The sequence below is a fragment of the Fundulus heteroclitus genome, unplaced genomic scaffold, assembly GCF_011125445.2.
Source record: "Fundulus heteroclitus isolate FHET01 unplaced genomic scaffold, MU-UCD_Fhet_4.1 scaffold_615, whole genome shotgun sequence".
Taxonomy (NCBI): Eukaryota; Metazoa; Chordata; class Actinopteri; order Cyprinodontiformes; family Fundulidae; genus Fundulus; species Fundulus heteroclitus.
In genome coordinates this window covers 1-24664 of record NW_023397050.1, presented here as the reverse complement: position 1 = coordinate 24664, position 24664 = coordinate 1, and the positions used below count along the sequence as shown (strand labels likewise).

Genomic DNA, 24664 nt, shown 5'->3' with positions numbered 1-24664 from the left:
TTAACGTGGCGTCAGAAATGAAAATGAAGCCGGGCACACGGGACCACGCACCTGGTTGACTGGCAGCGTGTTGTCTGAGGTGTAGTACACCCTGTAGCCAACCACCTGACCGTTAGGTTCCTCTGGCTCGTCCCAGTGAATCATTGCCGTTGTAGCACTCAGCATCCGACCTATGACCTGCGGGGGGAAAAAAAGGGCTTCATCAGAGATAGTTGATGCAATAAAGATTTAGTTCCCACTCCATTTACTCTGTGCTATGGTGCATAGAGGTAAAGGCAAATAAAATCTGAACTTCATGCTTTAGATCCCAGAGGATGAAGCTAATATCTAGTGGGAAAGGTTGGAAGAGCACTATTGTTATGATGTCCTTTATTTCCGTCTCTCTCAGTCGTCCCTCAGTTGCCTTCAGTCGTCTAAAATACAGCTGCCCGTCTTCTAACCGACACCTCCAAGCACTAAAGTATTATCCACTTTACAATGGCTTCATGTCCATTTTAGAATAGAGTTTAAACTATTACTTTTTTTGTTTTTAAGGCACCTTATTTGTCTGAATTCCTAAGCTGTCGTGTGCCTGGCAGCTCTTCGAGATCTCCAAAGCAGTTTTTGTTCGATATACCAAGGACCAGGTCCAAACACTGCCGTGATCAGGCTTTTTCAGCGGTGCATAGGCCAAAGGATCCTAGAAACAACACGCTCTGCCAAAATCTAAAGACTTTCTATACCAGACGAGGAACAAAGCTATTAACGTCTGTCAGTCTGGACAGGGTTACAAAAGCTATTTCTAACATTTTGGGACTCCAGTGAAACAGTGAAAGCCCTTATTCACCAAGTGACCAGCCTGCCAAACTTAGCCCAGGAATGGGTTGACGACTCATACAGGAGGTAAAAAAAAAGACCCCATAAGAACATGTAAAGCACTGCAGGGAACCACCTGTCCCATTTAAAGTCGATGTTCAGGGTGTAACATTACGTAAGAAACCAACGAAAAACAGCATCCATGGTAGAAAAGGTGAAAACCGTCTCTGAGCAAAAACAACGGAAAGAAATGTCTCGTATTTGCCAGAAAACCTCATTGATAATTCTTAACACTTTTGGCAAAAGTCTTTTGGATTCTGTTTTCGTTTTGGACACGAGGAATGTGGAACTTTTTCTAAGGTGCACATACCATTAAATCTGGCGTAAAAATAACATCTTTTTTTTTTCCAGAAAACCCCCTATCATATCAACAGTTAAACATGGCAGCAGGAAGCGTGGTAGTCTCAGCCTGCTTTGCTGCTTCTGAACCAGGATGGGTTGCTGTGAAGGGTGGAGCCATGAATTCTGCTCTCCACCAGAAAGTCCTGAGACCGTCTGGCCATCAGTATGCGACCTTGAGCTGAAGCATAGTTAGGTAACACAGCAGGACAATGATCCAAGGCACAGCAGCAAGTGCACGTCTGCATGTCTCAGATAAAAGCAAAGTGAAGGCCTTGTCTGATTCAGAAAATAAAGCTGATGTTCTGAAACATTCCAGTGTCACAAAAAAAAGCAAGAACGGAAGAAAACTCTAAGAAGGCAAATATCTTTTCACAACTCTGAACGCCAGGACACCAAGAACAAAAACCCAGAAACTACCCCTTTAAGGCGTCCTGCTACCTGTCGTGGAGGCGATGAAGGGGCCTGCTCTGCTGTACGAGCTTCCACCACGTCGCTGGATGGGCCCTGACCGATGGTGTTGACAGCCGCCACCCGGAAATCATAGTGGGAGTACGGGCTGAGGCCGCCGACGCTGTAGCGGGTTGTGGCGATGCCATCTATCTCCTTATAAGGGTCGTCTGAACCTTTGGCACGATGCTGGAGCACGCAAGACACATGGAAAGAAGAAAGAGGAGTCACAAACTGAACCTGTCCGTGATTAAAGGCGTACATAGAGATGGAAAAATGACATAACCCAAAATCCTTTGATTACCGGTTCCGTCCAAATCTCAGTCTACGTACCTAAACGTGAGACATGACATCCCAGCTGTGGCTGTCATGTCTTTTGTAAACAGAGGGATCAGTCAGCGCAATTTTTTTTTTTTTATTCCTACATTTAATTTGGCTGCTGCTTCTGGGAAGAGAGCAGCCACATGACAGCGGATCCCATTTGAGCAAATTGAGAATTTAAAAGTTTATCGCCAGCCGGAGGCTCTTTTGTTTTACAGCCCTGCTTAATGAGCTGTTAATAATGGTTTATGTTCATATAAAAAAACAAAACAAAAAAAAAAAACCCCAAAAAAAACAATTGCTTTAGACATCGGAGGTTCTGTGACTCAGGAATGTGTGCTAAAGGTGCTGCAAAGAAGGGTGTGATCTTAAACTATTGGCACCCCCGTTAAAGACGCATGAAAAGCCTTAACATTTTAGGGTTATACAGCAGTAGTAAAATCTGACATAAAACATTTCTGAAAAAATCAAACCTTGGTTCAGGTAGGAAACTTATCCTCTATGAAATATTTTTTAGTTTTTTAACGCTATCGGTACTGCCGCCAATTCCTTTAAAATAAATGTAACTGAGCCAATTTTTTGATTATTTATGTAACTTTTACAGGTTGATGTTTTGATCCTTTTCTTGGTAATTCATGACTGTTTATTAGGTCAAATGTTTCAGACTAAAAGAAAAAAAACAAATAAAAAGGTCCGGTTTTCTCAGTGGGGCCCCCAGGCTTTGGATCGGGCTCCCAAATGAAGTGGGATCGGCCCTGGAATATGAATCACTCTCTCTCTCTGCATGGCTGCTGCTCTGGTGAAGTTTGGCACATCAGCGTCTTCTCTTCAAGACTTACTGGCTGCGTAGTCTTTGCTTTGCCTAGCTTTGTATATTGTGTGATCATGGTGGAGAATACAATGTACACTGCAAAAGCGGAACTAAAAATGAGTAAAATTTCCTTAAAATGAGTGTATTTGTCCTTGATTTGAGCAGATAAATAAGATATTCTGCCAATGGAATAAAGTTCTTGCACTTAAAATAGGAAGAACTCATCTCCATCATCTTATTTCAAGTGCAGGATGTCTAATTATCTTATTTTAGGGGTCAATTTATTCATTCCATTGGCAGATAATCTTATTTATCTGCTCAAATCAAGGACAAAAACACTACTTTTAAGAACATTTAACTTTTTTTTTTAGATCCGTTTTTGCAGTGTATTTTTCGTGCTATTGAGAGGCAGCCACGAAGGATTCAGACTCGATCAACAAATGGGAAACTTTCTTTTACTGTTGATTTATAACCTATAGTAAAGTATGTAAAAGCGTTAAAAAGTGCGGCCCACCCCGGACAGTTTAATGTGAACGCATGACTAACTCACATGCACTGCACTCAGCAAGCCTTGGACAGAATAGAGAATGAGCTGTACAAGTAAATATTAAAAAATATACATTTTATGCTTTTTTTGGGTAGATCTATATTGGGGGTACTAATAAATGTTAATAGTTCTATGGTGTGTAAGTGCAAAATGATACACATGCTTTTGGGTTTTTGCTGAACACCTGTATGACATAGTAGGAGACTGGTTCAGGGTTTCCAGAATCCCAGGTGAGGGTAATGCTCGTTGCAGTTCTCTCCGTCACCACAGGGACGCCGGGAGCCTTTGGCAGGGCTGCAGGGAGATAAAGAAAAACACAATCTCATCCATCTTCCATTTAGAAATCATGGAAAAAATGTCTGAACGCCAGCGCTGAAACACGGTGACATGAAGAGACACGCGCGGCGCCACGACGATAAGGTGGCCGTAATCTCGGCCAAGAAATGAACAATTACGAAAGACAATTGGCAACCAAATTAATCTGACCACTAGCTTATAGACGTCGGCTCAGACACTTATCTCTTGCTTTGTAAATCATTTAAAATGTTCCCATTGTTGACTAGAAATTAAAAACGGCAAATCCTATCAAAAGTGTGTCGTTAGTTTAGTCTCGGCGTAAAACTATAAAGTGAACTGTGTTATCGTTCAACTATGTGGACAGTGAACATATTTAAAAACGCTCCCAATTAATATTCTTTTAGGTTATTTCTGTTTTATTGATTGTTTGTCTGAAAAGACTGTTTTTTACTAAGTGTCCTATCTCAGGCACACAGTGCCACGCAGAAGACTTGCTGATCCATGAGCTCTGTCACATTCTAGGCAGCTACAGCCACAAACGTCAGCGTGTGCTACGGGCATCTGATGGGACGCACCAACACAAAGCAGCGCAAAACCGGAAACGATAGTACGATAGTATGTTGTCGTCAAACGTTTTTCAAAAGAAGAATCAGAGAAACGTGGAGCGCGCCACTGTTCAGCATCCCTGCCTCTGATGCCCCTAAATCCCGTCCTACTAACTTCCATCGGAGATCAACTTAATCTCTGTTGTACATCCAGCGGTTCTGTAAAGGCCTCAGATGTTTGTCAGAGAACATTAGTGGACAAACTGCATCATGAAGACCAAGGAACACAGATTTTGAGCATGGATAGGTTATAACGTATCATCCATCCTTTGAACATCTCATAGAGCTGCGTGTAACCCATCATCCACACACTGCAAAAACAGAACTAAATATAACTAACATTTTCTTGAAATCAGTGCATTTGCCCTTAAATTGAGCAGGTAAATAAGATGATTTGTCAATGGAATAAGATTTTTGCACTTAAAATAGGAACAATTCATCTCCATCATCTTGTTTCAAGTGCAGTATATCTAATTATCTTATTTTAGGGGTAAAAATACTCATTCTATTGGCGGATAATCTTATTTACCTGCTCAAATCGAGGACAAACGCACTAATTTCAAGACATTTTTACTTATTTGTACTTCTGTTTTTGCAATGCAAGTGGGAAGAGTATGACACAGCTTTAGAGTTATAGGCAGGGCAAGGAGGAGGGCAGGAGGCAGCTATAACCTCCATGATAACTCTGGAGGAGCTGCAAAGCTCAGGGGGCAGAAAATATATCCACATGACAGTCATTAGTAGTGTAATCCCCAGCTCTAGTCTTGATAGAGCAGAGGAAAGAAAAGAGCTGTTGTCACAAAAGACGTGAGCGTGTGCAGTTTGCGATGGGTCAGGTAGGAGACGCAATAAACACACTGAAGAAACATGCCTCGCATGGAAACCCCTAAATGAGGCGGAAAATAACACCACACACGACCCCCCATGGTGGCAGCATCATGCTGTGGGGAGGCAGCAAAATCCACCGAAGGTTGTAACGTGAAAAAAATGGAATAACTCTTAATGTGTATTCCTTCTATCGCAAGGCAATACTAGCCTCGTGAGACCATCCTGATCTCGCGAGCTTTCAAGGTTTCACTCGCAGATCAGTCTGGCTACTCTCCGTTAAAGAAAATTTGAGCCGTTCACCAAACGAACGTCCAATCAGCGTTGGCTTTGAGGCGGGTTGAGGTGTGACGCAACGAGGAGCGACAGTTCAGTCTAAAGAAGCGCAACAGTTCAGTCTAAAGAACATGGCGGCTTCAGCCGATATAACTAGCGTTAGCGTGGCTATCGAGCAAGTTTTATCGGAATTACAGAGTATTTATTTGCTGAGCTAACGAGCCTTTACCTGCAGCAGCAAGAGTAGCTTGGCTTGTGGTTGTGTTTTCGTCGTCGCTCTGTTACGAGCGACGACGAATCTGATTGGTTTATTTGGCCCGTCTATCACCAACATAGGCCAATCAGCTAACCAGTATTTTCGCCCCTTCCCAAAATTACTTCAACGGAAGGTTTCCAGATGGATATGCGGAGCAAATCTATCTGGCGGAGTCAGGTAAAGGCAATACACCCTGCATGGTTGATTATGTGGATAATTTACGTCCTTGCTCAAACCTGAACACCAAAAGGGAACATGTTTTTTTCTTTGCTATAAGAGCGCCACAGAAGCACTTTAAATTCGCTGCAAAGAAAAAAAAAAGGAAAAAAAAGATCTTCTATTCTGCTCTTTCAAAAACACAAAGCTTTATAAACGACGTCACAGAATCATCCCCGCCTCCTCTCTCAGTCCCATCCCATCCGCAGGACTCACCTTTCACAATAATCTGCGCCACAGCCTCGATCACGCCCAGCGTGGACATGGCCACGCAGGTGTAGTTGTTGGACTGGCGCACGTCGGTCAGCTCCAGGACGTTGCGGCCGATGGGCATGTCGTCCTCGGGCGTCAGGTCCTCCGCTCCCAGCATCCACTTCACGTACGGCATGGGCGAGCCGACCGCCACGCAGGTGATGTTGACGTTCCCCCCGGGCATGATTTCGCTGTCGGCGGGGGGAATAGAGAAGCGAGGGGGGACGCGACGCACTAAAGTGGATGGAGGGGGAGGGGGCAAGATGAGGGACATGATTAGAATTTGCAGGCTTTGCAGAAAGGAGGAGAAACAATCAGGGTCTAAATGAGGTTTTCACAGGCTTTAGATTGGACCGCAAGCATACGGAGAGGACATCACTGCTGGGGTTCATGTATAATATGAACATGTTTTATCAATGCCAATAAAAGCTCACGCTGTAAAAGGTTTTATGAACCCGCAACAACACAACAAAAATGTCACTGCAAAAGCACACAGGGGGAAAATACATTTTTTATTTTTTTTTGACAGCGTCCTAAAACAATCTGAGATACGCAGAAACACTAATGGGTGTTTTGTTAAAGAGTCGCAGGAGCCTCAAAAAAAAGCCACACAGTCATTAGTGTACCAACCTTCTCGTAGCTCTGCAGAGGGAGGCAGGACAAAGCGCAGCGAGGGGGGGGGGCGTAGGAAAGAGAAAAAAACAGGGAGACAGGAAATATCAGAAAAGACGGCGAGAGGAAACAAGTTAAGTACAGAAGGCAAGAGAAAGAGCGAGAGAACAAGGAAGGAAGAAAAGCGGCGAGAAAAATAGAGCACATTTAAACAGAGCGGTATATTGGACGGTTGATGTTGGTGAAAAGCCTTCCAGTTTAAGGCAGCCTCCCCTGCCAGCTGTCTCCACAGACCGCCTGTCAGCCACTCGCTGAGCACCGCTGCAAGATTCTTACCGGCCTTGCAAGCGCTGTTAGACACACATCACTGGCTCCGCGCTGTTTCTCTGCTCCTTGCTGGATACGCAGCATCTGACACAGCCGCCTGTGTGCACCGCCGTTGTATGTGTGCGCTTTTTTTTTTTTTTAACATACACCCAGAAGCAATGCTAGATTTGTGTAAATGCCCCCCTCTGTTGTTGGTGCTTTTTAAATCTTTTAGCCAGAGTGGGCAGACAAAAGCGTAGAAAAGTCCAAGGAAAGGACAATTGTCCCCCGGATTCAAACGTTGGCGGGTAGATGTGCGAGTGTGGCGAGGGAGCGGGGAGGCTGACAGCGCCTGCGGAAGCGAGACGCATGTCAGATTTGGGGAAGACACGCAAGTACTAACCGGACAATGATTCGGTTTTTCTTAAGAGGTCTAAAGGCTAAGAATGCGGGGCAGAGGAGATTTACGGCGTGAGAGAAAAATGAGCCCAGCCGCTGCTTTTGACGTGGCCCTGTTGATGAGTGAAAAAAACAAAAACGACCTCAAATTCTGCAGGTGACAGCGTTAAATCACCCTAAATATGCAGTGCCTTGCAAAAGTATTTCTACCCGGTGAACACATTTTGTCATGTTCCAAGCAAAAAACTTCAATTTGTTTTATTTGGATTTAATGTGGGAGACCAACACAAAGTAGGAAAAAGAAATAAAAAATAAATCTGAAAAGTGTGGCGTGCTTGTTGTATTCAGCTCCTCTGAGTTAACACTTTGTAGAATCACTTTTTGCTCTGATTAGAGCAAATCTTTTGAGTTTGCCTCCACATCATTTTCATCATCTAGAGGGTGGATTTATTTATTTTTGGTCAAACTCAAGCTCGATCAGACTGAATGGAGAGTGTTTGTAAAAATATTTTTGGAAGTTTTGCCACAGATTGTCAGACAGATATGGATCTGGACTTTGACTAGGCCATGCAAACGCATGAATATGGTTTCATTTAAACTCTTCAGTTGTACCTTTGGCAGTACCTTTTTCCAGGGTTAACACATATTTAGCCAAATCGGTCTTCCTATCAGCTCTGAGTTAGACCACCAACATTTACAGGCTTTTCTGTGTCCCCTGCATATTTTATGGAACATTTTAAACCAGACTTTTTTCTTCTTCTTGCCCCTTCTTCCACAAAGGCCAAATTTGTTGCAAAGACAACCAAAGTCTGCAGTTGTGCCATGCTGTTTCCATTAAACAGGGAATTAAACAGTACTATGTGAGATACTAAAAGCTAGGGGTAAACCTGAGAGCTGAGCACAAAGCCATGACACACCACACTTTTCAGATTTTTATTTGTCACAAAAAAGTAAAGAATGTATCATTTTCCTTTCATCTAAAAATTATACACTACTTCGTAATGGCCTACCACAATTTTTTATATATATAAAAAGATGTTTAAGGGATATAAATACTTTAGCAAGGCATAACACCGGTCTTCCCCAAAGATGTCTACCGTCTTTCCAAATAGATGTTTTTGTTTAATATTCCGTGTCGAGCAGAAGTGGGCGATGGCTTGGACTTACCTCTGACATACAGGTTCGCTGGGGTGGAATAGCGTGTCCCATCACTGTTGGTGGCAACACACTCATACTTGCCCTGATCCCCTTCCTCACTCATCTCTATCTGTAGGGCACCTGGATGGATGAAGCACCAGAGAGAGAGAGAGAGAGAGAAGGTAGAAGAGAGACAGAAAGGAGTCACACAGAGAGCAGAAGAAACAGCAATTACACAGCCGTGGAAGACATGTAGGTAACTAAGCAAACTACACATAAAAAAAAAATGCTCCTTAGCCTTTTTGAATCTCCGGGGGAAAAATAATTGAGGGCAATTTTCCGCAAATGAGCTAGACTCTTTTCAAGGAAGACTATGAAGGGAGTCATAGCTGTCTTTTACAAGTATTTATCAATTTCAGCACGACTCTGCCCCAAAACAAGCATCCCCTCGCTGATGTAGAAATGAGAACAAAAAGCCAAAAAAAAAGGAGACACAAAGTCTACACAAATTGAGAAAATTGTCTTCATGCAAGACAGAAACACATAAACAACGTTGCAAAAATATGACAAAAAATAAAATAAAAAATTGCACCAATACAGCATTTTGGAAAAAAATAAAAATAAAAATATTGGCTGAAAATTGAGATTTAGTTACATTGTGAAGCAAATCAGTTTTCAAGGATAACATCTGCAAAGATATTGCCGTGGCAGTCAGATATCCCAAAACGGATCCACCAGAGGGATCAGGAGTGTGATTGATGTCAGTTTAAAAAACACACCCAGTAAGCAAGAAGGCAAAGACATTAATCGAGCTCCATCAAGGCCAACAGATTGAAAAGAAAAACACAAAAAAAAAAACGACATACGCAAAGCCTTGGGAAGGGACCGACGCGTTCTCGCTCCCTGAAAATAGAAAAACCGTCAAAAAAAAATTCAACCAGAGGTTCTTTTAAAGATGGTGTGGAGAGGCGAAAAAAAAAAAAAAAGCGCCCAGAAAAAACTTTATCAAAAAAGTGGTCGTTTGGGGCTTTTTGTTTTCATAATGGAGGAGAAGAGAGGAGGTGATGGTAAAAAGCCATGAATACGTGTGTGTGTGTGTGTGTGTGTGTTTTGAGGTGCGAGTGTGAGCACGCTAATGTGTGTCTGAGTCTTCGCCATCTGGACTCTTCAGGCAGAGTGAACAACAGCTGGGAGGGAAAACAAAACTGGGACGTTTGATTGGGCAAATATAGACCAGGTAGAAAGACACGCCAGGTCAAGCTTGGGTCAAAAAAAAAAAAAAAAAAAAAAAAAAAGAAAAAAACGAGAAGAAAATCGAGTCGCAAAAAAAGAAGAAAATAACTTAAATAGATGAAAGGATCCGTTTCCAACTCAAACTGAGCAGCCGAGAAATAAGTCCAGCTTGTAAACACTCCATGCTTTATTGGAAACATATAAGATGTAGAAGATTTCAAGATTTTTAACCCCTTCCCATTCCGGAAAATGCCAATCCAAACTTATTTTTTTATTTTCTTTAACTATAGTTTAATTTGAAGTGTCATCTGTAATAAGTTCATCGGTGTTTGAACTGCAGATTTCTAGGGAGGATAACGACGTTCCCGGCAAAAGAGCGACCGTAGGTTGCTGCAGGCCTGTCGGCATCAACGCGTTCTCAGATGTATCCAATCTGCTCTCAGTGTTAGAAGAGAGTCCAGCACAGAAAGAAGCTGAAATTATTGCCAGAGAGTCTTTAATGTTCAAAGCAAAGCGCTACGTTTGTGTAGGGGGAACAACCTTTTCTGAATTACGAATGGAGTTTTTACGAATGGAGTTTCTGACAGACAGTAAATAGGCTAACGTTAGCTTAGCATTTCAGGTGACTGCGCTGCATGAAAACAACCAGAAGGAGCAAGATGAGATTTCTTTTTAACTGTATGTGATGAGTCAGGTATAAATACTGTACGTTTAGACACCAATGATAAAGCAATGGACGTTTCACGGGATGTGGTTTTAGAACATCATAGTAGCGTCCTTAAGCTAGTTAACCTTGTGCTGGAGAAGCATGCAAGGGATGTCCTGCAACACCGCCAAACCAGACAAAGTACCTGTCCTTCTAAAGGAAACCGAGTCATATTAAAACAGAAAGGCTTGAATGTCATTGGTGAGTAGGTTAGTGTAATACAAATGAAATGTAGGGAGTTATTTTCCTGCAATTTAAACCTATAGTTTTCAAGCTTATTTATGTCAGGGATTGTATTAACCTTAAAGGAGCCTAGCCATGTGCTATGACTTTACACATTTCTACGCCAGTAGCTCTCTCTGGTTGCATGCAAATTCGATTTTCGCCTCCTTTTGGCTTATTATATTTTATTTCTGTGTTTTACGCTTTGTTTTTACTCTTTCTGTTAGTAAACTAAGCACTTTTGTGTACATTTACCATAACAAGACCACGTGACCGGAAGCACGATATTGTCTTTGTGCGCAACAAGTTAAAGAAGGAGCAGCAATGGAGCCGAGCGAGTCAGCAACACCCAGCAGAGGTGCGAAAAGAAAGAAGATTGGGTTGGCCTTTCTGATAGTTCCACAGCACTGCCGCCAGATGGCACAACAATGTTTATGTCTGCTGATCACGTCCGGCGCAAGGTTCTTGTCAGGCTCAAAAAAGGACAAAGTAAACACTGTCAGGACGAACGCTTTACGTGTATTGTTTTATTTGAAGATGAACATATGTTCGTTTGTGTTTTCTTTTTATGGTCAAAATACATAACTAGGCCTCTTTAATGCAGTAGAACACTGGAAATCTGTATTTGCAAATCTGAATCTTGCGTGATATGAACAGGTGTGGACAGACACACACACAAATCCACTTTGGGAGTGGATTCACATTTCTGGTTTTGTTCAAGTTCCTCCTAGCAGACCTCCAGAAATTCTTGACACCTAGTAATACATCCCTGTGCGCCACTCAGTGGGCGGCCCACAGCTCCCTAAGGGATGGGTTCAAAGCAGAGACAAATTTCGCCTCTATAATGCCCCTATAAAGGAAATTTTTATTACTGTTATTATATCTAGTGGCCACCACAACGGATCGTTGTACCGATCCGTTGTGGTGAAGAGAGAGCTGAGCCAAAAGGCGAAGCTCTCGATTTACCGGTCGATCTACGTTCCTACCCTCATCTATGGTCACGAGCTTTGGGTCGTGACCGAAAGAACGAGATCCCGGATACAAGCGGCTGAAATGAGTTTTATCCGTAGTGTGTCTGGGCTCTCCCTTAGAGATAGGGTGAGGAGCTCAGTCATCCGGGGAGGACTCAGAGTAGAGCCGCTGCTCCTCCACGTCGAGAGGAGCCAGTTGAGGTGGCTCGGGCATCTGGTCAGGATGCCTCCTGGACGCCTCCCTGGTGAGGAGTTCTGGGCACGTCCCACCGGGAGGAGACCCAGAGGGAGACCCAGGACACGCTGGAGGGACTATGTCTCCCGGCTGGCCTGGGAACGCCTTGGGATTCCTCCTGAGGAGCTGGCCCAAGTGGCTGGGGAGAGGGACGTCTGGGCCTCCCTACTGAAGCTGCTACCCCCGCGACCCGACCCCGGATAAGCGGAAGACAACGGACGGACGGACGGATATCTAGTGGCCTTTATTTACAATTTGGTCAGACAGTTAAGGGGGCAGAGAAAGACGGGTGAAGACATGCTACTGCATGGTCCTGATTTTGCTGCATCATAGCAGATAGGTCCTGTTAATGAGACAGCCATGCTGTGCTCTCATGATTTACTTTTTTCTTTTTTTTTTGCAAACTAATGCACCGCAAACTAAATTCAAACACAACCATATTGTTTACATAAGGCCTAAAGCTGCTAGAAGTTGAAAAAAAAAAGTAAAAATGTGTAACCGGCATGTATTTGTATTTGTACGCAGGCGATCGCTAAAGATATTCCTTAGGAGTTCCCTAAAGGCCTATATGTGAGTTGCCTCTAAAGTGACATTTCTGTTTGATTTCTTGTTACTTCAATCGTATATTGTTTTGACTATGCTGCAGACTCCTACGTCTCAGAGGAATAGCAAAACCTTCCGACTGTTAGCCACATTTCGGGCAACTCATAGACACAGCAGAGCTGGGTAGAAAAACGGTGTGCAGGTGGCGGTCGGAATGGTAAGGGGTTTTAATCCGATGGATACAAAAGAGAAACATAATGGAGGTGATGAATGTCTCTGTTATAGAGTGGACGCTGAAGCTGAGATGGGAAAATATGAGAAGGGGATGACAGATGAGAGAAGAGTGACAGTTATAGCAGTAATGATGATATTTATTGCTCAACTCCAATTCCTCCTCTTAAACCTCCTGCAGATCTGAAGCAGTATGGTGAGTTTTTTTTTTTTTTTTCTCAATAGGGCAGAGTATACAAAACCGTTTATGAACCCACCAAGCACTGCTATTCAGATCTGCAAGACAAGTAGGAAGCAGGGGTTGCACAGGAATTAGGCCACTGTGTCATGTTGGTCCTCCCAGCAGTCTTACCTCGTATGGGCGTGCCACCTGAGTGGGCAATGAATGCACGAGATTAGAGAAGGAGAAGAAGAAGAAAATGTTAGTACCACAAAAAGGGAGACGGGGTAAAGGGAGGAGGGGACTTTGGGGGTTGGGGGGAGTGGGTTGGGTAACTCGTTAAGGGAGAAAAATCAAATTAGAGAGGAAGACTTAAATACTGATCCTTAAACAGTGAGAGAAAGAGGAGGCATAAAAGAAGAAGAAATAGAATAAATAAAGACAGAATAAGCCTGAGAAGAGAAAAGCAGATTTCAGATAGAGTGAGAGACAGGGACAGTGCTGCAAGGGGATTGCTTATTGATTGGTTTTCATTGGTTTGCAGCAGGGCACGTGTGACTCTAAGAGGAGGAAGTATTCTCTAAGAAGCTGGCCCTGAGTTTTCAACTGCTCTTCAAACACATCTGTCCAAATGAGATTTAAACTTAAAAGCCACAAATGTGTAAATTGTGTAAATATCTGTATGTATTTCACAGAAAGTGTGAAAAAAAAAAATCCACTCTCCAATAATTTTATTTGGTAGCATGTTTTAGATGTTTCACATGGTAGAAAAAAATAGCGTTCCCATTGACCATTAAATCACTCACAGTCCAATCAAAATTATTTTTCACAGCTATTTTTCAGTCCATTGCAAATCAGGCTCTATGTATCGTGGACTTTATGTTTGTTTCCCGATGTTTCCATAAAATGTAACAAATACATGGAACTAATCTTGATAGTCTTTAAGTCTTTTATTTTCATTATCAAACATCATGCGCGCAAACTTAAATATAGCAGACATCTGAGCTAAAGTACATTAAATGCAGGATTAGGTGACATTTTGTTTCCGATGGATATTCTTCACATATTGGAAGCAATTGAAAAGCCACATGGTAAAAAATACACACACACAAAAAAATACTTCTACCATAACGTTTTGCGGGTTGAGCTTATTACCAAAGGCAACGTTTCCTCTGGTTGCATGTGGCGTAATGTAGCGCTTCCTTCCCTCGCCTGTAGCTGTGAGCTGTCAGTTAGCTGTGCACGACAGCTTGAAAGAGGGGAATTCCCATACACCTTACTTTTAAAAAGAAAAAGTTGTGAAAATGGTAAATGTCTGACAGCAAGAGCGCCATCCGTCTCTTGTTAAAGAAATGCTGTTTGAAAACAGATGTTTGTGACAAGCTACAAGAGTTAGCGTGTCTGAAATAAACAGCCAACGCTGGTCTTTACACCAAAGTACAGCAACATCCTATTATATATATTTTTTATGTTCTATTTTCTATCTACATTTTATTCCTACTTGCTTTTATTCTGTTTTATTTTTGCTATATTTTAATCATGTAAAGCACGTTGCATTGTCTTTGTACTGAATTGTCCTATATAAATAAATTTGCCTTGCCTTGCCTTGCCTAATATTTGACACTACATTGAAAAAAAATCCCCAAATATCCACCATTAAGTATTTACCATTAAAAAGCAGGCAATGAATATACCATCAGTAATTATGGCTAGGATACTTTTAATTATAGATTACTATAATATCATAATATAACAACATTATTTCAGCAGCTGTGGCAATAATATCAGTTTGATCAATTATGCATAAAGTAATAGGGTGTTATACATTTATGCTATTTTTGTCCCAAATTTTATTAGTAAGACGATTAAACCATAGTGTTTTTGCTCAAGTTTACCATGTCATGCTAATCTAACGCTGTGGATCTAAAAGCTGAAAATAATAATTCAAAATCACTAAACATTTTTTTTTTAAACTAAAAATTATTGAAAAGTGGATTTTCTCTTTATGGATATGTTGTAAGTTTTTTCCTCTGTGATAAAAAAAATCAGCGTATCCACGGCCACACCAAACCAACTTCACTAAACCGAAATTTGACTAGAGGTAGTCGTGTGTGCATTCTACCCTGTACAGTAAAGGTCTGTTCGTCTGAAAACCTGGCCACCGTGGATTGATTTTATTTTCTGGCTCCACCGCTGGCATACCTAACTCCTGTCTGGCTTATTGACTGGTAACTCTAGACAACAGAGCGGAAAGATTAAGTGGGTGAGTGGATAAAAAGAGTGAGTGACTGAGTGAGGGAAAGAATCATTGAATTAGTGAACAAGTGGAAAAGTAGATAGGTGAGTGTGAGGAGAAAAGTTGTAGTTCTTTTGGGTGTGGAAAAGCTGCAGGTGCAAAGGTGAAGGGTGGGAGCTAAATCTATGTGGGCAGAGATAAGTGACTGAGTGTATGCACGTGAGTTCCTATATTTGTATATAATATGTGTGTACCTTTTAAATATATATAGAGCAGCATAGAGAGACTGTAAGTGTGTGTATGCACCTCTGAGCTTCTTATTCTTATTGTGTGTGACCGTTAGTAAAATGCATGCCATGCATTTTAATAACCCTGCAGTAAGTGTAATAAAGGTGAGCAGCAGCAGCAGCAGCGACAGTAGCAACATTAGTGAGCAGTAAATAGAAAAGTGGACAGTGAGGGTGTGGGCCTCGGAACAGAAGCACTTACCAAAGGACTCTGTGGTTAAAAAGATACAAAGAGAAAAGAACAGCATAGAAAGGGCATTATAATCGGACCACTGGTTACAAAGATGTCTTGACTTAGATGACACACCTTGAAAAAGTATTGGAACTCCACAGAACTTCACTTTATACAACTTCACAGTAAAACGATTAGAGAAAGTCAACTATTTGGTAACTATTTAGTAACGATAACATATAAGAAATGAGCCTAACACATCAATTGTTTAACATTTAACATTGCTAACAATATGCAGTGCTTTGCGAAATCATTCATACCCCTTGAACCTTTTCACATTTTGTCGTACTAAGACCACAAACCTATGTGTTTGATTGAACTTAATGTGCAAGATAAAGACAACATAGAGAATAATTGTAAGGTACAAGGACAAAATTTGCACAATAGCTTGAGCTCAATCCTACTTTATGGATTAAATTTTTCAGTCTCGCCGCAGATTTCTTATTGGATTTGGGTCTAGACTTTGACTGGACTCATGCTTATATTGAAACTATTCCGTTGTAGCTTTGGTTCAGTGTTTGGGGCTGTTATCCAGTGGAGAATTTAACCTGTACTCTGACTAGCTTCCCAACTCATGCTGACGAAAAGCAAAACATAATTCAGCTGTCACCCTGTTTCAGGGTGTGTTCAAGGGTCTTCATGATGCTGTGAAGACACTAATGTTCTCCAGCCAAGCTCTTAGGCCTTCACGGAACAGCTGTATAAAACTATGACAACAATGATGGACGTAGTCGTTTAGCAAATTGAAAGTGGACAGAAACACAAGGGGGAGATAAAATCCAATCAGATATCATTTCAGTTGTACAAAAAGGCAGCACAAGTTGTAAGTGTCTACGTATCGCTTCTGTTCATTGTGTGGAAGTATCTTACCTAGCTGTAAAAGAAATCTGGATTTTCACTAAGTATATGAGAAGCCAGAAAAATGTCCTCTATAACTTCCTGTTTTAGTTGATGAAATTTTGTTCAGCAAAAACACATTAGATGACTGGAAGTTCAAATTTGCGATCAAAACTAATACTGATGCTGAGGTCAAATTACTCCCCGGGTGGACACTTTATTGAGTAGGTAAACTTTGGTGGCACTGGATTCTTCTGAAGGGCTTTTAGAGTCAAAGCGTCAGAAGAAATTACGCATACCACTCTTATCAGGGTTTTATTCTTAAAATAAATGACAACCATTTCCCCTTTTCCTCCCATTGGCAGTTACGTCCTGATATGTGTTTGGCCTATCACGCAAATTCCCAGTACAGCATATTAAAGTTTGTGATTGTAACACGACAAAATGAGATAAACTTCAAGTGGTACGAATCCATTTGCATGGCCCTGTAAATAAGCTAAATGATTAATAACGGTAGTGATGTTGAACAGGGACAGAAACAAAGAGGTTCGGTTTCCATAACGAAGCCAGGAATTTGGGCCTCCATTTGCAACATAATGGGTTTTGGGTAAAGAGCTGGCTCCTGGAAGCAAGAGGGAGAACTGAGGAGGAACGGGCTTTGGGATTTTACACACTACTGTGGCTATCGAACACAACAGACTGAAAAAGGTTTAACTTGCTTGACTGCAGTCATTTTCCATAAAAAAAACAACAACTTCTTGGATGAATTTAGCACATGTTTCCTTAAATTACACGAGTCCAGTTTCAGGAAGTCAATTTGACTTTGACAAGATGCACACTTTGCAAGACATGAAGAAACAAAAACAAAAGATTGAGTCTTTAGTCACAGCAGTGGGCTATGTCGAAAGAGGCAATTCCTTTATGTACATGCCACCATCACTTGGTTGTGCTGCGAACATCACCAGCGGGAACATTTGCTGATCTTTGAATCGAGATCTGTAGCTTGCTGCTACTTCTCAGAGGCGTTTCAGGAGTTTGGGGTCAAAATATTGTGATGGGGATTTGCACAGGAAGTCCTCAGAGAGTTTGGAAAGAAGTTTGGAGTTCACTTTAAAAGGGGTTGAACAGTTTCAAGGGGTTGGTGACCATACACAGCCAGTTCATAATACAGCAGCGGCGGAGAAAGGCAGCTGAAAAAACACAGTCAGGAGCAGCAGGAGGAGGAGGAGGGCAGAAGCGTTGTAAGAAATTGGTTAAATGTGAGGAGGTAAATGAAATAAATCTGTCGGAGCTGGAAATAAAGAAAAGGGGTCAGAGGACGAAACAGATCAGGGACAGGAAGGGCGATAAAAAGAACCACGGGAGAGGACAAAACCTACACGTAGAAATAAAAGCAGGGATTCAAGGGGAGGAAGAAGAATAAAGGGGTGAAATGGGTGGTTACCTGAGCGGAGTTGCTTGATTCGGCCGTTATTATTGGAGGTGTTGACTGGCAGGAAGTCCTTGAACCAGGTAATTTCTGGGTCAGGGTTGCCACTCGCAGCACAGAGCATGGTGGCAGTCCGTGAACGTTCAACCACTTTGAGCTGGGGACCCATATCAATGGTGGGAAATCCTGGGGGCAGCTGGTCCTCTGGAACAGATTAAATAAACAAGTCATACGGAGAACCTGGTAGAACACGTCAGTGGTATCCAACCCTTTTCCCTAACACATAAGTAGTAGCCACACTTTGCAGGTTAGATAAGTTTATAGAAAGCACCTGGCAAGTTTGGGTTATGTTTCTGTTAAGTTCCATAAAGTACCGTTTAAGTCCTGGTGACGTTTTAAGGAAAGTGTTCAGTAAGTTCCAGAGAGTTTATCCCTCCAGGATAGGTTTAGAGTAAAGTACCTGCCAAGTTCCAGGAAAGTTTAAAAGTAAGGACCTTGTTAATTTCAAGCTAATTACTTTGTAAGTTCTAGAAAACTCCCTGGTACATGCCATGCAAATATTTTGGGAAAGTAGGCCTACCTGAAAAATTCAAAGGAAATCACTGGACAGTACCCAATATATTTTTTTAGGGAAAATTTAAAGGAAGCAAGTCCTGGAATGTGCCTGGCAAGATCTGGGAAACTACCCGGCATGCTCTGAGAAGTACCTAATATGTTCCCTCACAGTTTAGCGAAAACTTCAAGGTAATTTTTGTTTCTAACATTTTTGATTAAGAACCCTAAGAGAGAATAAAAAATGGATTTAAGTTAAGTTCTTTAGGGACAAGAAACAGAGGCACTGGACAAAGATTCATTTATCAGATGTTCGGGTAAACGTGGCCTGATCTAATGAGTCTTGATTTCTACTGTTACATCAGATGAAAAGGTTTACAATGTATACACATATCAATACAGCCCACTCTGTATCCTGTATCAATCCATCCTGGCAGGAATATGAACTAGGGTGTGGGATATATTTACGGGGCACTTTGGGTCCCTTAGTACAAACTAAGCATCATTTAAAACCCCCACAGCCTTCCTACCTAATATTGCTGACAATCACTGTATTAGCTCAATATGCCGTCGTTAAAAAAGGCACCTTTGGCAGGAGGTTGCAAAAAGCTTGAATCATATCGGACTACTTTCATGAAGACGAGAACGCACTTGCTTTACTGAAACGGCTCTCCAGTAACCAGATCTCAATCAATCAAAGTCTAGCCAGTAGTCAGGGGTACCAGATCTTTCCTGAATAAGCAAAAGGCGAGTTAAAGGTTTTAAGGTATACCAACACAGGAAAGTACAGTTTCAAAACTGGACAAAATTTTCAGCACGCCATTCTTCTGATTGAAAATATTTCCGCCTGTGAGAAACAGACAAACTATGATGGAATGGAAACTATGAAGCACCACACATCAAGCTTAATGAGGTAACACTGTTTTAAACGTCCAGTAGGCAAGCAATGCGCTGTGTGTCTGATAAGCTAATGACGGCAGGTTGGCTGCAGGAGCAGATAGCCTGACTAATTATCCTCTGAGTCTGATGCACTTGTGGTGCAACCACATGGGTGGGATTAGAGGCATAAAGAGCAACAGCAGCGTCTGACAAGGAATGGGCGAAACAGTGAAGTAGAAACACTGGGAGGAGAGATGAAGTGAAAAAAAGAACCGGTGAGTCTAAGTAACTGAATGCAGGCAGGCTGACATGCCAGTAAAACATAGAAAACAATCAAAACCAAACGCCGCTCGACTCGGTACATGGAAACTAAGGAAAAGCAAAGAGCTAAACAACCAACACATAAAACTAAGCTCTAAGTTCATAACATTCCACACATTAAGCAGTTGAAAACTACTAAATGTAGAAAGAGTTTAATGTTTTGCTTAAGTGTATGCCTCAAAATAACAACAAATAGTATTCTAGATTACATTGTTAGAACTGTAATGATAAGCAAACCTCATCATTTCGTTTAGCTAAATAAAGATACGAATGTTTTTGATTTTTTTTCTTCATATTTTTCTGTAAATACCGTTATACTCGAGATTACTGTAGCGTGTGAATCTCAAACTGGACCGTGCCTAGTCACGAAGAAGCACATCCCGTGTGCCACTTCTTTTTACAAGCCAGCGGAACATCCTGATCTATGAGGATTAGAAAGGACGACTTACATTTGAGTGCAGTGACCCATTCTCATCTGTCCTGCAAAGCACACACTCTAGATCGAAATTTTACTGAGACGGCAGTGCGCACAGGGTACACAACAGACAAAACTTCATGACGTTTAGTAATTAACTAAATAAAAGCAAACCAATTAACACTCCATGGCCCCTATTTATTCAAACATGGGTTCTGTCACTTACACGCTCCTTTCAGGAGGGGGAGAAAACCCAACTTTTAGCTTCTGCAATAGGAAATGTTTTTAGCCAGAGTTTCTCAGGAAGATGGCTGCTGTACTAAAACAATATTACCGTATAAATCTTAAATGTGATAAATTTCTGATGTTTTCTGCAGGACAAATGACACTCAATCATCCGCATAATGAGCCAGTGCCAAGGAGGCGAGGAATCTCTAGACAGAACAGATCTTTTTTAATGCAGTGATCAGTGGCTACTAGGCCCATTCTTGTCTTCTAAGACTTTTCAATGACGGAGTTATGCACAGGAAGGTGGTAAGTTGCATTTACTTAGTTACATTTGTTCGACTAGGTTTCTAAAAAAAAAAAAAAGACTTCAATTAGATGTTATACAGCACCATACTTTTACATCTACTTGAGGAATATTCTGAGCAACAATCGTGCTTTAACCAAAGGTTGGACCAGACATAGACACGCCTTCACCGTTAAGGTTAGATTTAGATTTCTTGTGTGTATACCAGCTTCATTGTTCTGATATAATGTTCATTCTGCTGAGCTGGCTGTGCCAGGTGAAGGTCAAAGGAATTTACAGTGAGCAGTAAATATTGTCATAAGAAGAACACATGGGTGAATGCGCCTATGCAAGAACTACATGAATTCAGTCCGTTTACCACTCTGACTCATATACTTTTGTTTTTTCATTCTTAAAAATACCAGAATTTGCTCACAACTTTTGCATTTTAGCCTGTCTGATGACGTCATTTTGACAAATGAAATCAGATGTCACGTTTAAACAGTTTCTCGGTACTTGAGTAGCCCGTTTGAAAAACAACTTTTTGCTCTTCACATGAGTCATTTGTCGGAGGACCACTTTTCACTAATTATGTAAAAATTCACGGTCGTGTTGCTAATCCCACCTCTAAGCTATGTCTAGAACCACGTTTAGAGGGTGGGTAAAGCTGCCACTCCACAGCCACACGAGTTCAGGTGGTATTCCTCTGAGAAGTGCCTCCATCTGGGCGTTAAAGAGAGGATGGTTCTGGCTTCGATCAGCTGCTCCATGAGCTCGAAAAAGAGAACGGTTTAATGCAATATTGCGCCGAACAGGCGGGTTTAACGTGACGCTTGACGGACTTGTATGATTCAGGCAAAAAGCACTTCTGTTCTCAGACTGAAACGCTCATTTTGTGTATGATATTAAAATAAGGCATTACATGACATCAAGAGATTGCGCAACCTCCCCCTCCCCCCCAGCTTTTAATGTATTGCTTTATTTTTCTTTTACTTTGTTGATCTTCTAATGTGATGCTGTTACTTTAAAATCGGAGTAAAACTGGTCTCCTGTACGGCACTAATTCTGTGGTGGAGGTGACCAGCAGCTGTGGGGCGTAAACAACAATTGTTTCTCAGCATTTTCACACGTGACCGTTCACACGCTGGGATTAGTCAGCATATGCACGGATGATGAATCGGGGGGCTGCTTACACCGTCATATGCGAGCTCCAATCTATAAAAACGTGGATGAAAAGAGGTCTCATAATGCACATTATCACAGTTTCAAAAGAGAGGTTGTGAACGTGGTATGAAAATGAATGAAGGCCAAAACGACTGCGAGAGATTTCAGGAGACTCAGCAATAAGCAATAATCTGACGCCCCGCAGGACGCCAGCAGAGTTGGTTTTGTATTCCACTTATGCCTGAATATATTGCATCAGGCTTGAGACAAGAGGCGAGACCGGAGGAGCAACATTTTCCTCTACCTGACAAAAACCCGCAAAAGCTTCGGGGCGACTGCTGCGCAAATAAAAATCAAGTGAAAATCAATTGTCCATTCTGCTGCGACTCAGCAGCAAACGAGCTGCTTCTTTTTCAGGAGCGCCGTCGACCGTCTCTCAAAGTTCAGCTCTCGCATAAAATCAGAGCGGCACGCCCGACAAGAGAGGAGCCCACCGGGACCCGCGGACCGTTTCGGGAGGGTGAATCAAAATGTGAATTCATAGAGATCGGTGGCAATTAAATGTGCAGAGCCACGGCACGTCGATACGGAAAATCAAAGGCGGCGGGCCAACTTTACTCACCTGTACAGGGAGATTTAAATAGGGGGGGAGGGAACCGTGAAGTCTAAGGAGTTTGAGGATCAAAGACAGGGGGGGAAAACACAGCGAAAAAAAGATGTATCCAAATTTGGAATTAAATGGGTAAAAAGCAAACGCAATCATTAGTCTAAGTCTGCCCTTTGAAAACAAAACATCAGCTTCCCCACTCACACGTAGTAAAGGCTGACACAGAAGGGAAAGTGAGACGAGAGCAAAGGATGAGTGTTCCTGCATGTGTTGGAGCCGTATTTGATCTAAAAGACAGTTTATCCTGCTCTTTTTTTTTCTTTTTTCTTTTCTTCTTTTCCCCCCAGAATCCCCGGTGACTTTATCCCTCCCCGCCGCACACCACCTCATTAACGGGAAATCCTAGCGCTGGATCTCGCCGAGGAGATGCTAATTCTGGCAGTGGCTCATCGAACCATGGCCGATGGCTCGTGAGACGCCGGCATCGACGGGCATCGTGTGTGGCCTTTTAACAGCTCCGGTTTCAATCAATCACAACAGGCTGACAAATGGAAACATGGATATAATAAACTAAAGGAACAAGATGAGAAGGTGTTTGCGCGAGCGAGTGTGTCGGAGGGAGAGAAGGTGAGCGGGCACACTGTGCTGGGGGGGTAGGGGGTGGAGGGAAAGAAATAAAAACAGAGAAGGTAGATGAGAACCGACTGGGACAATGAAGAGTGGCAGAAAGGACCACAGAAGAGAACAAGAACGAGATAGAAAGGGGGAGAGAGCGCGTGAGGGACTTCACGGCATAGCAATCCTGATTCTCTCGCTTTCATTATGCAAACACTTACTTCAAAGCAAGGCCCCGCGTAGGCATGGATAATGCATTCTATTTCATCTACCTGGGGTGGGACGCCGAACTGAACCACCAGGGTGTGCACAGTCAAGTGCTACTCCCTCTGCCGCTGCTCCTCCAGCCACGCACGCATGCGCTAACAGAGCCGCCAGTGAGGGTCTCCGTGTAGAGAGACCTAAGGTCCTGCGAACGCAAACCTCTGGTCTGGCACATGCAGCTGATTGAGGGGGGCTCTCTCAGGAAGTCCTGGTTCAACTTCCTGTTTTTTTGGAAGTTAAGACTTCGGACCGCTGGACCGACGGGTGCAGAAGCGTCTTTGCTACTGATGCAGATCGCTAAGTTGCTCCAACAGGAAGCTTTCTATCCCAGACGAAGGGGAACATGTTCCTCTTTTTTATTAAAGTACAACAGAATCCTTTTGGGATTAAGCTAACCCGGTGTGGACTGACATAAGTGAAAGCAGTGGAGGCTCAACATTGCACAAACACAACCCCATGTTAAACACTCCTAGGTTGATCGGGACACTCTTCGGTGATGAAGCTGTTACGAAGGGAAGAAGCCTCTCAGCCTACTTTCAGCACGAGTTCTTTGAGGAAGAGGAAGTATTCAAAAGGTATTTGGTCAAGACCTGGATGTGGTTCATTCAGGAGAGAGAACAGTCTCACAGAGAACCGCTGTTGTGAACACTGTCCTCTTTAAGTGAGGGGAACTGAGGAACATGCCATCACCATACATGCCTATCTGCAGTGACTGTTTTCCCTAAGCATGCTAAAAAAGCAGCTTCCCCACATGATAATCTCGCCACCACCATGTATCACTGTGGGGATGACGTAAACAGGGTGCTGAGCAGCATGGGGTTTTTTTCTCCACTCATTTTGAACGTAGTGCGACCAGAACACCTTATTCCTGTGCTGCTCCACCAGAGCTAACGTGGATGCTTCTCAGGATAATCCTCTCCGTTCCCAGCCTGTCAGTTTAGCTAAAGGTCTTAACTGGTTTGCACTCGTACTATAGTCTTTTGATTTTAGAGTGAGATCTGTGAGATGTTCAAAACTTTCTTGGTTTAGAACCTAAGCCTGCTCTTAACTTCTCCCCAGCGTGCCCTCTGACCTGTCTGCTGGTGGTCCTTGTTCTTCTACTGTTTGTTTAAACTCTTAATGTTTGAAGCCCTTAAAAGAACAGCTGGAGATTAAATCACACACTGTTTACTAGTTATTCTCAACACATTGAGCTGGACTGTTTTTAAGGGTACTATAGAAGGGTGCTCAATAAGAATAGGTTACACACTTTTTAAAACCCTTTTCTTACCACTTCACAGTTATAAAATCTTTGACACAAAATCCTAATAAAGTATATTGATGTCTATGATTGTATGGTAACAAAGTGTAACCATCTGAAGTCTGGGCGAGTGTTTAACCCTTCTACAAGCTTCCACACAACTTCATGTTTCGTTTGGATAAAGCTGCCACTTCCAGCCACTTTGACAGACATCCAGTCCCATAATCACGAGAAATGCAGTGTGAACATCTGCCTGCAAATGTGCAAAAA

The 24664-nt window shown here is 42.4% G+C and overlaps 1 protein-coding gene across 12 annotated transcripts in view; it reads right to left on the bottom strand.

Moving 5' to 3' along the window:
- LOC118556348 (receptor-type tyrosine-protein phosphatase delta-like) overlaps positions 1 to 17998 on the bottom strand; it is a gene marked incomplete at both ends in the record, with an annotated part of 57081 nt that extends 39083 nt beyond the window's left edge. For 3 of the 12 annotated variants that reach the window (XM_036133377.1, XM_036133382.1, XM_036133386.1), the window contains 9 exon segments: positions 52 to 177; positions 1636 to 1833; positions 3508 to 3617; positions 6015 to 6284; positions 6681 to 6692; positions 8535 to 8645; positions 12998 to 13015; positions 15531 to 15539; positions 17842 to 17998. In XM_036133377.1, the coding sequence (XP_035989270.1) occupies positions 52 to 177; positions 1636 to 1833; positions 3508 to 3617; positions 6015 to 6284; positions 6681 to 6692; positions 8535 to 8645; positions 12998 to 13015; positions 15531 to 15539; positions 17842 to 17998 (1011 nt within the window). 12 annotated transcript variants of the gene reach the window in all.
- Positions 17999 to 24664: the final 6666 nt, after the last annotated feature.